A 14880-nucleotide genomic window follows, 5' to 3' on the forward strand; every position below is an offset into this window, starting at 1 on the left:
TCCACACAGTCATGTTGTTGATATTCTTTTTAAGTGTCATAGAGTTGAATATGACTCATAGTGTCCCGGTGAACAATAAATCTGAACTCTTTCCAATCCTGCATCATCCTTATTATCCTCAATACATTTTAGTCCATTGTCACAGATACTGTATCAATCCATCTCATTGAGGGTCTTCTTCTCCTTGTTGACCCTCCACTTTTCCAAGCATGATGTTTCTTTCCAAGGAATAGTCTCTCCCAACAATATGTCCAGAATATATGAGATGAACCTTCACCATATTTGCCTCCCAAGGAACACTATGGCACACTACCCTCCCCCTCCCCCCAAAAAAAGTATATTTGGATTTTTGTGTGGTTCATGGGCTATTAAGCACTCTTCTCCAACACTGCAACTCAAATGCAACAATTATTCTTCTGTCACTATGTGTCACAACCCTTGAACATTGGCCTTTATAGCCATTGCGTTAGGCCCCACTGGGCGGCATGACCTCCAGCTACTTTAGCTATGGACACAAGATCTTGCTAATCATCAACAGCTATAGGACCAATATATGATAAGAACTTTCCACAGTAAACAATAGTGGTGAAGAGACTTTGACACTGCTGTGAAGAGACTGGCAAGGTGTAATGAGAGGACTCCTGGAGATAAAGCCAACAGTTAAAGGTTTTGCTTGCTGGATAATTGAAAGAAAAGCTGATTTATAACTGCTCTGTGATAAAGTTTGCTGGATGATTGAGGAAACCAGAGGGGGATTTTTGCATATTTCTGATGAACTGAACCTAGACTATAAATCGTTGACTGAGAATCTGTCTCTCATGAATTGAGGAATCTTGTCTCACTATTAATCTGGCTTGGACTAATTCTGAACTGACATTGTGTAATAATCTTGGCCTCCCCGACTTTCCAACCTATTTCCCTGATAAACCCACACAATTACAAATAAAGTCTGTGAGTCAAGTTGCAATGAACATTGAACCTAAATATTGGTAGAAAAAGGTACAGAAGTATATCGAGTGGCATGTCGGACTATATAGCTATGTGTATGATGCTATAGATATTATTTATGGGGAAAATTCCCCTTTATGAAGCTGGTAGAAGCCAGAGTACCCCTATATAGTGCCTGCTCCTTTTGCAGTCATCCTTATTCCTTGGTAAGCTCTCTCGATGCAAATAGGTGATTGGAAAGATTGTGGCATAAAACAGGAGCACCTTTGTGTTTAAACTGATGTCATTGGCCTTCAGGACTTTGGAGAGATCCCAGAGAGCAGACTTTCCCAATGCTATGCATCTCCAAATCCAAAGGTGTTTACTGTGTATCCAAAGAATATGAAATCATTGACCATTTCAGCTTTTTCTCCATCTATCATGTCTATTGGTCCAGTGGTGAGAATTTTTGTTTTCTTGATGTTGAGATATAATCTATATTAAAGTCATTAGTCTTTGATCCTCTGCTGCAAGTATTTCAGGTGTTCCTCACTTTCAGAAAGCAAGTTTGTCTCGTCTTCATAGCACATATTGTTAATAAGTCTCTCTTCAATCCTGATACCCTACTCTTGTTTATAATGTCCAGCTTCTTTAGTGATTTGCTCAGCATACAGAATGAATAGATGTGGAGAGAGGATATAACCCTGACACACACCTTGCTCAATTTTAAACCACGGATAGCATTAAAGATCAAAATGAAAGAAAAGACCAAAATGGATGTCAGAAGAGACCAAAGAGTGTACTAGAGCATCAAGAAAACAATGGGAAGACACGCCAAAATAAAAGAGATGAGCAGATGATTTAAAAAGGCAGTTAGAGAAGATAAAGCAAAGTATTATTGTGGAATGTGCATGGAGCTCTAAATGGAGATAAAAAAGGAAAAACTTGTTTGGTATTTCTTAAACTGAAAGAGCTAAAAAAACAAACTCAAACCTTAAGTTGCCATACTGAGAGATGCTATAGAATATATCTTGAATAATCTAGGAAACATCAAAAGAAGATGGAGGAAATATATAGTCACTGTATAGAAAAGAAGTGGCCAATACTGAAATATTTCAAGAAGTAGCATATGATAAAAGAGACAATGATGAAGAAGAAGGAAGTTCAAGTTGCATTGAAGGGATTGGGGGAAAAAAAAATAAGGCCCTAGGAATATTTGGGATACCAATAACAATTGGTATGCTCTAAATTAAAGATGTAGTTCTGGACATGCTCACTAGCCTGCGCTACATAATTTGGAAGACAGCTTCCTGGCCAACTGACTGGAAGAGATCCATAAATATTCCCATTCCCAAGAAAGATGATGCAACAAAATGTAGAAAATGTAGAACAATATCCTTAATATCATGGCAAACAAGATATTGCTGAATCATTAAAAATGGCTAGAAATGTACATTGAAAGAGATATGCCAGAAGTTCAAGCTGGATTTAGAAGAGACCATGATGCTAGGGATAGTATTACTGATGTCAGATGACTCTTGTCTGAGAGCAAAAACTCTGAGAAGAATGTCTATTTGTGTTTTATCTAATATACCAAGGCATTTGACTGCGTGGATCATAACAAACTATGCCTAATGAGAAGAAAGGGAATTCTAGAAGTCTTAATTGTGGTTCCAAGAAACTCTACACCTAGACCAAGAAACTGTTGTCCAAACAGAGCCAGGGAACACTGCATGTTTGCTTTAAAACAAAAAAATTCTCTGTAATGTGCATTATGACTCCACATGGCTTATTCAACTTAACATTCAATTGATTATCCCCTGTCTCCATGTAGACACTATACCCATGGTGTACAAATTTAGCATTCTATTGTGACCTCTGATAACTTAGTGGTAATGTGTGCACTATTAGCCCTAAAGTGTTCAGTTCTAATCCAGCAGCAGTTCCACAAGAGAAAAATGGGCAGTCTCCTTTCCTGCAGTGTATTGCCTCTGAAATCCAGCTGGAGGGTCAGCTAAGAGTAAGCTCTAACTTGATGGTGTGTGTGACAGCAACAACAAAACATCATTTAATCAGCAACAACATTCTTGTTAACTGCTACCTTAGTTTCAGAATCTTCTTAGTAAACAAAGGATTTTGAAAAAAACATTTTTTTAGTGGAAGACATGTCAAAATTCCTTTTGACATTCTTCATAGAGTTTTTATTTATGCATCTCTTATTTTTGCCTATAATCTATTTAATAAAATTCTGCTTTTTTGATATTTTACATTATATTTGAAAATTATGATGCTATTTCATTTTGACTTGATTGAATTTAAGCAACAGATAGGAGAATTTTAAAAAGGTACATGTCAATCAATTGTGTTAAAATCAATATTCAATCTCATAAAGTTCAAGTGAATTATGGCAATAAAAAATAAAAGTAAAATCCCTATCTGTCTACTTTGACCTAATTGACACTTGCCTTGATTTAAAATTTAAAATATTAAGTATTCTTAGGAAAGAAAGGTGCATAGAGGAACGACAATAAATTTTAAAGTACAAGCGTTTTATTGTACTTTGACTGTTTGCACTTCTGAGATACTAATGTTTTTTCTTCAAATTGAAGTTATGTGGCACCTTTTATCAAACAAGTCTACTAGCACCAGTTTTCCAACAGCATGTGCTTGCTCATTTTGTATCTGTCTCACATTTTGTTAATTCTCACAGTGTTTCAAACTTTCCCCCCATAGTGATATTGCTCAGTTAATAAAATACAGTAGAGAATAAAAAGAACTTTCATATGCACTGAGAATCACTTTCAGTGAGTAGATCATTGTAGTCATAGATTTCTGACTAGTTTGAGTTTAGTGGTAAAGAGTTATGCTCCCAGCTCAACATGTTCAAACCCACCAGGCAATCTGTGGGGGGAAAATGGACAATCTCCTCTCCTTCAGTTAACTACCCTCTGAAAACAAAAGGGTCAGCTATGAGATGGTTCCAACTCCATGGTATGTAACAACAACAACATACCTAAAGAAAACTCCCCAAATTTGTGTGATTCATTTTATTATCTTATTCCCTTTATTATGATGGTCTAGAATTAGTCAGCCTCTATATAATTTATTTTTAAAAACACATAGCCATTGAGATCTGACTCTCTTATTGCTATGAATGTAGTTAAAGCTTTGTTGTCTTATATATTAAAAATTGAAATAAGTATATTTGGAAGGATTAGAATTTTTTAGATGAAGAAAGTTATATGATTACATCATGTCCTCATGTTTCTCTAGTAACTTATACTGAAAATAATGAGAAAATACCTAATAAATAAATTAATAAGAAAATAGAAGTCATAATTTAAATATCAGAATCAGAATGAAATCCAGGGGAAAGTCCTTGATAAAGTATATTATTAATACCTTACTTTTTGTCTTTAGGTTGGACATCTAGTAATGTATCACTGATGGCAAATTATGAAGCAAGCCTTTTTCTATAGCTCATTAATTTTACCTCTAATGAAATTAATTTGCCTTGTTGGCACTAAAGTCAATAATTGATGAAACCTGTTCTGATACAGGGAAGAGAATGGAGTAGAACTAGCCATCTATTAACCATAAACCAATGTTTGTTGTTGTTATGTGCCATCTAGTCGCTTACGACTCATAGCGACCCTATGTACAACAGCCCTAAACTCTGCTCTGTTCTGTGCCAATCTTTGACACTCCCATCCCGATTATCCCAGTCACTGAATCAATCCACCTCATAGAGGGCCTTCCCCTCCTGCACCGTCCCTCCACCCTCCCAAGCATGATGTCCTTCTCCAAGGACCGGTCTCTCCTCACAACATGTCCAAAGTATGTTAGACAGAGCCTCAGAATCCTTGCCTCCAAAGAGCCACCCAGTTTAACCCTTTCCAGGACGAATCTATTTGTTTTCCTAGCAGTCCATGGTATTCTCAATACTCTTCTCCAGCACCACAGCTCAAAGTCATCAAGGGATATACTTCTCTAAATCTGAACATTCACATTAAGACAGACTAGGAAGAAGGATTGGCCATCCACTTCTGAAATAGCAGGCCTCTGAAAACCCTATGTAAATAAACCACTGAGAGAAGAGATTTTTCTACTCAGAGATTCCTACCTAGTAAAGCAGGAAAAATGGATGTAGTACATCATAAACTAAGTATGTTTCAAATGGAAGCTGGACTTTCAATTGAGTATTGTCATTGTTCTATTGTGAACAAGGTACTTAATTTATTTAAGCCTCAGCTTTCTCAGTCATAAAATGAAAATAATTATACTCGTCTTTAAGGTTCATGTAAAGTTGTATAAAATGGTAAAACTATCAAAAAATTCTTAGTGTTGGACCTGATATACAGTAAACATACAAGAAATTTTTTTTATCCATGTATTTATTCTTATCTTTAGACTTAGTCAATGATTTCTTTTCCTGCTACACTGGTTTGATGAATATGTTTAAAATTTCACAAAATAAAATTGAGACAAGAAAAAGTATCTTAAATATATGTAACAGGAGCAGTGGTAACAAGGAGAAGGCTGAGTCTGACTTCTACCAGCTTCATAAAGGAGAACAAACTTCCCCCATCAATACCTTGTTCTTGTTATATACTATCAAGTTGTAATCAACTCATAGCTGATCCTCCAGCTGGTTTTCGGACGCAGTTAATTGCACAAAAGAGATTGCCCACCCTTATCCTGCAGTGTAACTGATGGATTTGAACCTCATGGCTTTGGGATGGCGGTGAGGTTTCTTCCTACAAGCCCCCCAGAGCTCCATGTTGTTGTTGTTGTTGTTGATTGTCTTCCGGTTGAGTACAACTCATAGCGTCCCTATGAACGAAAGGCCTGAAGCCTCCTCTACAACCATTGACATTTATCAAAAGAACTCCATAGTACCATGTAAACAGTACTGTATAAATAGGTGCCTAATCAGGCATATCCAACCCATATGCTCCTTCACTTATTTTTGTCAATCATTGGGTTCAATGTTTGTTTCAAGATGCATAGATTTTACTCACAGTTGTGGGCTTAATTAGAGAAATAGTCTGTAGAGTGTGTGAGGTAAAGAATACCTCACAATACTAGATAAACCTCACAGGTTTAGGCCAGCAATCCCAGCCAGATAAACAAGGTACAATTCCTCAATTAGTTAAATCCCAGTGTCAGTTTATCAGCACAAATACATGAAGCCTCTGGTTTTCTCAGTCATCCAGCAAACTTTATTTCAGAGTAGTTACATGTTAGCTTTTCCTTCAATCATCCAGCAAGCAAAATCTTTAATTGTGGTCATTATGTCCAGGGTTCTTCTGGTTACACTTTGCTACAACACTTCACAGCAGTGCTACAGTCTGCTCACAATCTCTCTACCACTGTTGCTGCCATCTCTCACAGTATGGAAAACACTTTCTTATATTGGTCCCACAACTATTGATGGTTTTCAAAACCCTGAGTCCACAGTTAAGTTAGCTGGAGACCATGTTCCCCCCTACCAGGGCTACCACAATGGATACAAAAGCCAATTTCCAAGGGTTCTGAGACCCCAATATAAAATGAAATTATGCCATTGTTGTTAAACACCATCAAATCATCTCCTTTTCATAGTGTTCCTAAGTCTAACAGAAGGAGACAGTTTCTGCTGTGCTCAGAATCATTGTTCCACCCACTATGTCAAATCCATCTCATTAAGAGTACCGTTTTTCACTGACTTTCCACTTTATCCATGAACTGACCCCTCTTGATAACATGCCCCCAGTATTCTCATTCCTAAGGAGCATTCTGGCTATATGTCATCAAAGACAGTTTGTTATCTACGAGAGGCATTCCATTTTATATTCAATACTATTTGCCAATAGCACAAGTCAAAAATATAAATTCTCCCTCAGTTTTTCTTATTCATTGTCCAACATTCAGATGCCTGTAAGGTAATTTAAGATATCATGGTTTAAGTAAGGTATATTTTATACCTCAGAAGATATTAGCTATTAAGAAATAAAATAAGCCATCCTATCTGGATGGCGAAGAGATTGAGATTGTTCACAGCTTCAGTTTGCTTGGCTCCACGGTCAACAATCTTGGCACCAGCAGCCAGGAAATAAAAAAAACGTATTGCAATGGCAAAGTCTGCTGTTAGGGACCTCTCTAAAGTACTCAAGTGCAACGGTGTCTCTCTGGAGACTAAGGTGTGCCTGATACAGGCCATGGTTTTTTGCAATCACTTGTTATGCATCAGAGAGTTGAACAATGACTAGTGAGGATAGAAGAATTGACGTCTTTGAGCTGTGGTGCTGGAGAAGAGTATTGAATGTACCTGGACTGCCAAGAAAACAAACATTCATCCTAGAGAGGGTTAAACCAGTCTACTCCTTGGAGGCAAGGATTCTGGGGCTTCGTCTGACATACTTTGAACATGTTGTAAGGAGAGACGGGTCTTTAGAGAGGGACATCATGCTGGGTAAAGTAGAGGGACAGCACAGGAGGGGAAGACCCTTTATGAGGTGGATTGATTGAGTGACTGGGGTAATTGGGATGGGTGTGTCAGAGGCAATGAGATTGGCACAGGATAGAGCAGGGTTTAGGGCTGTTGTAATAGGGTTGCTATGAGTCGCAAATGACTCGACGGCACATAACAACAAACAACACATCTGGATAGTACTTCGCCCACCCCCTTTGCAGTTAAGTTACTGCTTCTGGTTTGTGATTATTTTGTTAACCACTGGGCACTGGACACCTTCCCAGGTGACACTGCATTCTCTGGTAGACAGTATCTCATACGGCTTTAGAAGTTGTCTATATTATATATAAACCAATTGTCTCCAAGTTGACTCCAACTAATGGATACCCATATGGGTCAGAGTAGGAATTTCAGTGGCTGGTTTTTTAGCAGTATATCAGCAGGCCTTTCTTCACAGGGGCCTCTGGGTAGATTAGAACCTCCAGCCTCTTGGATAACAGCTAACTATTTTAGCTATTTATATTATTTGGAGACTACCACCTATACAAAGATTTCAATAAATTAAATCTCTTTTATTATCTTTTGGGAACTAGAAGTTAATGAACATTTGTTAGGAACAATGGGGTTAAGTAAATTAAAACAAGTCATATTTATTACAAACTACAGGTGTTTGGAGGAAGCATTGGTAGCCTCGTGACAAGAAATTGAGTGGCCAATAATAAAGCATGTGGTTCAAATTCACTGGCTGCTCTATCAGAGAAGATGAGCCATCTCCTCCCAGGCATTTAAGGCCTCTGAAAACCTGCTGGAGCATCAGCGATCAGTCACTTCTGATTCGATAGCTCACCATAGCAACAACAGCAAAATAAGTGTATACAGAAGACCAACACTTAATCCGAAAACAAATAAGCTGTATATATATTTGTTTGTTTGTTACAGATTTGTCGCAAACTCAATGGAATTCGTTTCACCTGCTGTAAAAGTGCCAAAGACAGAACATCGATGTCAGTGACTCTGGAACAGTGCTCAATCTTGAGAGATGAACACCAGTTGCACAAGGACTTCTTCATCAGGGCACTGGACTGTATGAGAAGGTATTTCACATGATGTCATCTATTTTTTTTGTTCATTTGAAGGTTTTGTTTTCTGTTTTTTTTTATATCAAATACATGTGCTATTGGAAAACTAAGCACTTATCAATTTAATTGTCTTTCCATGATTTAAATGCTCATGGCATGAAAGATTAAATTATTTTAGATGTTCCTCCTAATCATTTTAGATGATGAAAGAAAGTTTGGCTGTATATTCCTAATTATAAAGCATATAGTTCATTAACCCTCTTAGAGCTAAGTTAAAAGGGCTCTGGACATTTCCTATGACAGTTGAAAATGAATTCTCACATGTAAGTTACAAATACATGCAAGATAAAACTAAATGATCATGTTTTTTTAAAAGGCCTCTCTAGGTTGCACCTGTGAGACCATCAATTCTCCCAAGGCCTGTGGTGTCTCTGGGTTTAGTACCTTCCTTTCTATACTTACTTTCATACCATTCATCATAAAGCTAGGATGACACTGGTGCTTTAAAATAGGAAATGAAAATTGTTACTCTTCAGACATTTAAAATGCTCTGCCTGAAGTCATGTTTCTTGATTCATTTCCACAGTAATTAAATCTAAAGAGTAAGCCATAATGGGAAGGGAAAAGTGCCTGAGTCACAATGTCTGTCAGCAAGGACACACGTTAATTAAAAAGTTAAGTGAAAGTCTCTCTTTGCTACAAAGACTGACTCAGGAGCACACCAAGAAACATGGAATAGGCGCCCTGTTCCCAGAAATGAGTGTCATGTGACAGGCCAGATGAGATTGCTTCCTATCTCGCATGTCATTACCTTCTGTTTCCTTTTAACAACTGTAGTCTTTCATTGGAGATGTTCAGAGCTAGCTTTCATTCATTTTCTGCCTGTATTTGCTTTGCCCTGATAAGATGTTTCTGAAATCTTCTGTTAAACCCCATTTCATGTCACTTGGCATTTTCCTTGTTCTATGGAGCTCTATCTTAATTTTTTATAAATGTATGAAGATAAGTTAGAAGTCTGACATGAACATCTAAGCCATATGTATGTATGACAATTTGGTTGATGGATAAAGTTCCTTTTAAAATAATCTCTCAGAGCTAACAGATGGAAAATTTAGAATCTGAATCTGAAAGCTTCAAATGTTCATAAAAAGAATCCCAAGGATAGAACAAAGATCCTTTGTGTGGAAAGTAGGAACTAGACAAACCTATGGCCTAAAATTTATTAGGTAGCTGAAATGTCAAGTTGCTGCTTGTTTATTTAAGTAGAGTTAAGCAACAGCCCATAAATTAAAAAGATAATTTCTACATACTGTTATGTGAAGATCTTCTCTGTCATCCATGTTAGGCAGTGAAAATACATACATTTATATTTCATAAAGCTAGTCAGAACTGATATGATTAATTCAATATATTTGCTTATGACATAGTACATATGATAATTTACTTTTTTATTGTTAAATTGTTAGAAATTCTATCTAAAAACCCTAGACCTTAATTACTTCATCTTTACTGTCTTGGTGTTAATATAATTTTTTCATAAATTTCAAATCTTTAATTTATTTTCTGAGGTAGATATATATATATATACACACATAATTGCGTGTGCACATAGGATTGTGAAAATTTGCATATATACATGTGTATGAAAATTTGCTGCACTTTTAGTGAACTCTTATTCAGAGAAACCATATGATGAGAACAAATCTTATATCCATTGAGCCCATTCTTACACATTTTGTTGTACAGCATTATTTATCCCCACATTGTAACAACACTCCTCGCACTTCTTCCTTGTGATTCTTATTTCCATTCACCTTCTACGTTATCCCTTCCTGACAACTGACTTTTGACCTTGGGTAACTGCTTGTCCTTTTGCTCCTACGTGGTTGATTGGTCTAAATGTGTACCTCCCCAGTGGTATTGTTCACTATATAGAATTGCCTGGCTTTTGACTGAAAGTTGAGCCACAGGCTCAAAGGTTTATAAGCATAAGCATCATAGCTTAATGAGTAGGAGCACAGCTGATCTCTGAACAAGTTATCTTACTACTGCTTAGTGTTTCAGAAAAGCTAGGAAACCTTTTAATTGATGCCTCAATTTCTTCATATGTAAATCAAAGACTGTAATAATAGTAAACACTTCTAAGGGATGCCTTGAGGATTAAATGAACTGGTATGTGTGAAGAAAACTATTTGGCTCATACTTGCCCCTGTGTAATGAGTTCTTTGGTGGTGCAAACAGCTAATGATCTTGCCTCAGACAAAAGACCTAGTGATTTACTTCTCAAAAAGTCTCCACTGACAATCCTGTGGTACACAGACGGTGTCCCCTAACACACATAGTATTGCCTCAAGTTTGGATTGGCTTAATAGCAATTAAGTCAATGTGTAATTAATCAATGCGTAATTACCAAAAATGACAAGAGTTAAGTATAGGAGATTATGATGTTAACTAGGAACTCTGATGGTGCTGTGTGTGAATGAAAGCATTCAACTGCTAACTAAAAGGTTGACAGTTCAAATCCATCAACCACATCAGGAGAGAAAAATGAGGTAAACTTATTTTATTAAGATTTACAGCTTTATGGAAATCCTCTAGGTGGTTCTATTTTGCCCTGCATGGTAACTATGAGTCAATTCAATGATTGTGATTTGTTAACATTATGATCTTGCAAGTACTACAAAATTCAGTTAAGTATAATCCTTATAATTCTGTTTGTGATTAGTATGACATGGAGTTTGACTGTCATGTCATATATTAAAAAGAGTCTCCTAGCAACTCTTGTAAATAAAGCTGCAAATGCAATGTTTTGCCATTTAAGAAAACAAGCTCTTTAAATGAATTTACAAATGTGCATGTGTTTACAAATACTAAGTTAATTATAGATGAATTTCATTTGTTAAAGTAAGCCAGAGTCAGTTTCTTATAAACATTCTTAGATGTTAATGAGTATTTTTTATACCTTTAACTGACAGTCATAGAATTTGAGATCAAAGAGTCACCTCAAACATTAAGTTAAATTCTCTTGGTCTTATAAATAATAAAGCTGAGCTCTAGAAAATGTTTTAGTGAAGATGTTTCAAATGTAAAATATTATAAACATTATTAAACACAGATCTCCTGGTTTCCTTTTGGAAAGGTACTCTCATGACATGGTCTTCAGAAGGTTTACCTGCTAACCGAAAGGTTAGCACTATATCCCCCCTAGGGTTTAAATCCACCAGTGAATCTGTGGGAGAGAAATGGAGAGTCTTTTCCTGTGCGACTTATAGCCTCAAAAATCTACTTGAAGGTCAGCTTTGAGTCAGTTATGAGTAACTGGTGGGGTGTTGAGCTTTTTAGTTGGGTTACCTTTTAGAGTCCCTGGATGGTGTTGTTGTTGTTAGGTGTCATCAAGTCGAGTATGACTCACAGTGACGCTATGAACAATAGATCTGAACCCTGTCCTATCCTGTGTCGTCCTCACAATCTCTGACACACTCAAGCCCATTACTACACTCCCTGTATCAATCTGTCTGGTTGAGGGTCTTCCTCTCTTTCACTGTCTCTCTGCCTTCCCAAGGCAAAGATGATAAAACTTCATCTCACATACTTTGGGCATGTTTCTAGGAGAAGCTTTTCAGTGGCAAGGGCATCATACCCTGGATGGTACAAGCAGTTAGAATACTCATAGTTTAATTGAATTATTGGAGGGTCAAGTCTAGTCATGGGCACCTCTTAAGAAAGCCTTCAAAAGTCTATTTTTTTAAAAATCAGTGATTGAAAACCCCATTCAAAACAGTTCTGCTCTTACACACTCAACCATGATGAGCCCAAGTCATTTGATGACAGTGGTAATAGTTGCAGTGGTTACATATTAATGCACTAGATGAAATGTTAAACATTAAAACTACTTATTAATGTATTTGATTAATTAAACCATTTTTGTTAGTTAAAATATTGTATAAATCATATGGAAAATTCAGGATGTATATGGAAGACAAGGATAATTCATCCATGTTCTAAAAGCTTAGATAGCGAAATCTACCCATGAATATTAATTTGTAAAGTCCATCTTATCACACTCATCATCTTATCAAGCCACTGAGCATACTCTCATCTTAGTTAAAATGCATGTTCATATTGATGAGATAAATCAAGAACTATCCAAATATTAATTCATTCTGTTGCTTTCTGTTATTCAGACAGAATCTTGAAGAAAGATTACTATTTTTAGCAAATATAAAATATGGTCTAAATCAGTGGGAATTTTTCTTGTGTTTAAGTCTTTCTTTTTAGGATAACTCCTCTGCTGACATAGCTTTAGAGAAACAAAAAAAAAAAAATAAACCCATTACCATCTATTTTATTCCTATTCATAGCTCAGTGGTCAATAATTGGTCACAAGTGTACTCAAATAGCTTAAACAAGCAAGGCCTTCATCCTTTGCCAGTGTATCTTTGTGTACCTAGTGTAGCACATTAATACATCAGCATCTGGAAGGTCCACTTGTTTAGCCATGGTCATATGGGAGCCAGTAAGCCCCATAGGAATATCCTACTTCATTGCCTCCCTGATAAATATATGGGTACTTCACTATTCTTTTGAGTGTTGCAAGTGGACCTGTGACCTCAGGTGAGTGTTGGGCTGTCCTTTAGCATGTATTTATAACCATGAGCAATAGTTTCTGACAGCACCTGGGCATGTTTTGTTGTGGTTTGTTCCCCCACCCCCCACCCCACTCTGATAACAGTCATTCTGAAGAAGTTGATAGTTTACAACCAGCCTTGCTCTTGTAGAACTCCAGGCCAGTTGAACCAAGAAAAACAGGCCTGGGAGTAGCCCAGCTAAAGGAAATCACAGACTGCAACGATCTTTCATCACAGTCAGTAGTTTTTTAAATAAATACACTCTTCTCAGCCTGTTTCTTGCTTTGACTGATTACTATGGTCCTAAAAAGGTAGTTTTGACAGTATTTTTCCAGTTAAGTATGTTTTGGGAGGAGTTCAGGGAGGTGCTGGCTGAGCTTCACATATAGGTTTTGCAGAAGATCATCATTAGGACAGTAACTTTTAAATGGACCCAGAGCCACATCAGAGGCTTTTCTAAAACTAATTTTTTGGGGACCTTACATATTTTATAAGACTTGGAATGGATTTGCCAATCTAATTTATTTTTCATTTATCTTAAAGTAACTTAATAAATATTCTTGGCACAAGCCTAGATGAGAAAACAAGGCTTTATATTTATGTTTGAGCTTATGGAAGTCTTTTTAAATTCTACTTACTAGGAGTATAAGTCTAGTCTACCTTTGGAGTTTTCTAACTAGTTTTCAGGCCATTTTTCTCTGGAGTTTTCCAAAGTTGTAATAGCAATGCTACTTTCCTAAGGTTTTCATTTTTCCTAGTTTTTGTTAACTTTTTCTATGATATTGTGCTTATTGAGAAAACCATTTCAAATTATTTATGAATGAGCAAAAGATAATAATTTAAAGACCAGGCTAACTAGACTGTTGAGACCAGAAGACTTTCTGAGACACTATATTCTTTGAACCAAAACTGTCCCCTGAGATAATCTTTTAATAGAAAAGCAAATTAACAACCCAGATAAAGGGATTTTTCTCCATTACACTGTCTTCGTTGTTGTTGTTAGGTGACATTAAGTATGGCTCACAGTGACCGTATGAACAGATCTGAACCCTGTCCTATCCTATGCCATTAGGAGTAGAGAAGGTCAGCATTTAATCTAAAAGAAAGATGAAACGTTGGGATCAGGAAAACTAGAGTCCTAGAAATTAAACAACCAGAATTTTGCTAATGAGGATGTTAATACAGTGTGAACATTGATACTAATGCCATTGATAACTTTATGTGTAAATTACTCAAAGAGAACCTAACTTGCTGTGTAAAACTTTCACCAGAACTACAATGCTTATTTTTAATGAAATGAAAAAGTTAAAGATCAAAAAGAATAAAGCTTTGTACAGATGTTGTTCAGAAAGTTCTTCCTCTAAAATGAGCTACACAGGGTAGAGAGGCTTCTTTTCCTTTCTATACTGTGCCTCCAGGACCCCGGCAATGCCCATGGATTTTTGCTGTCGTTTTTCTTGGTTGTACTCAGGTCTGCATTCATTCATGGCAGTGTTATATATAACATAGTGTTGTCTGATTGATCCTGTGCCATCTTTAAGATCATAGGTTTTTTTGAGTCTATATTTTAGTCTTTTGTTTCTATTTATTGAAGGTCTCTGTGATTTGGTGGCCCTTCACCAATAGAAGTTCAACTCTGATCATGTGTTCTAGCAATCAGTATGATAGTAGATCCTCAATCAATACTCATTGAATGAATGGTTGACTCTGGAGAACATTATGCTGAGTGAAATATCCCAGTCACAAAAGGACAAATATTACATGATGCCACTGTTGTAGAATGGGACTGTCC

General features: G+C 36.6%; 1 protein-coding gene across 1 annotated transcript in view; it reads left to right on the forward strand.

Annotated features, from left to right (window-relative positions):
* Nucleotides 1-14880, forward strand: part of INPP4B (inositol polyphosphate-4-phosphatase, type II, 105kDa) — a 702969-nt gene that overhangs the window by 602137 nt on the left and 85952 nt on the right. The window contains exon 22 of the mRNA XM_006887014.1: nt 8321-8475. Coding sequence (XP_006887076.1) covers nt 8321-8475 — 155 coding nt within the window. The remainder of the gene's footprint in view (nt 1-8320; nt 8476-14880) is intronic.

This window comes from Elephantulus edwardii, unplaced genomic scaffold (assembly GCF_000299155.1).
Source record: "Elephantulus edwardii isolate Elephantulus edwardi_28Jun2011 unplaced genomic scaffold, EleEdw1.0 scaffold00053, whole genome shotgun sequence".
NCBI lineage: Eukaryota > Metazoa > Chordata > Mammalia > Macroscelidea > Macroscelididae > Elephantulus > Elephantulus edwardii.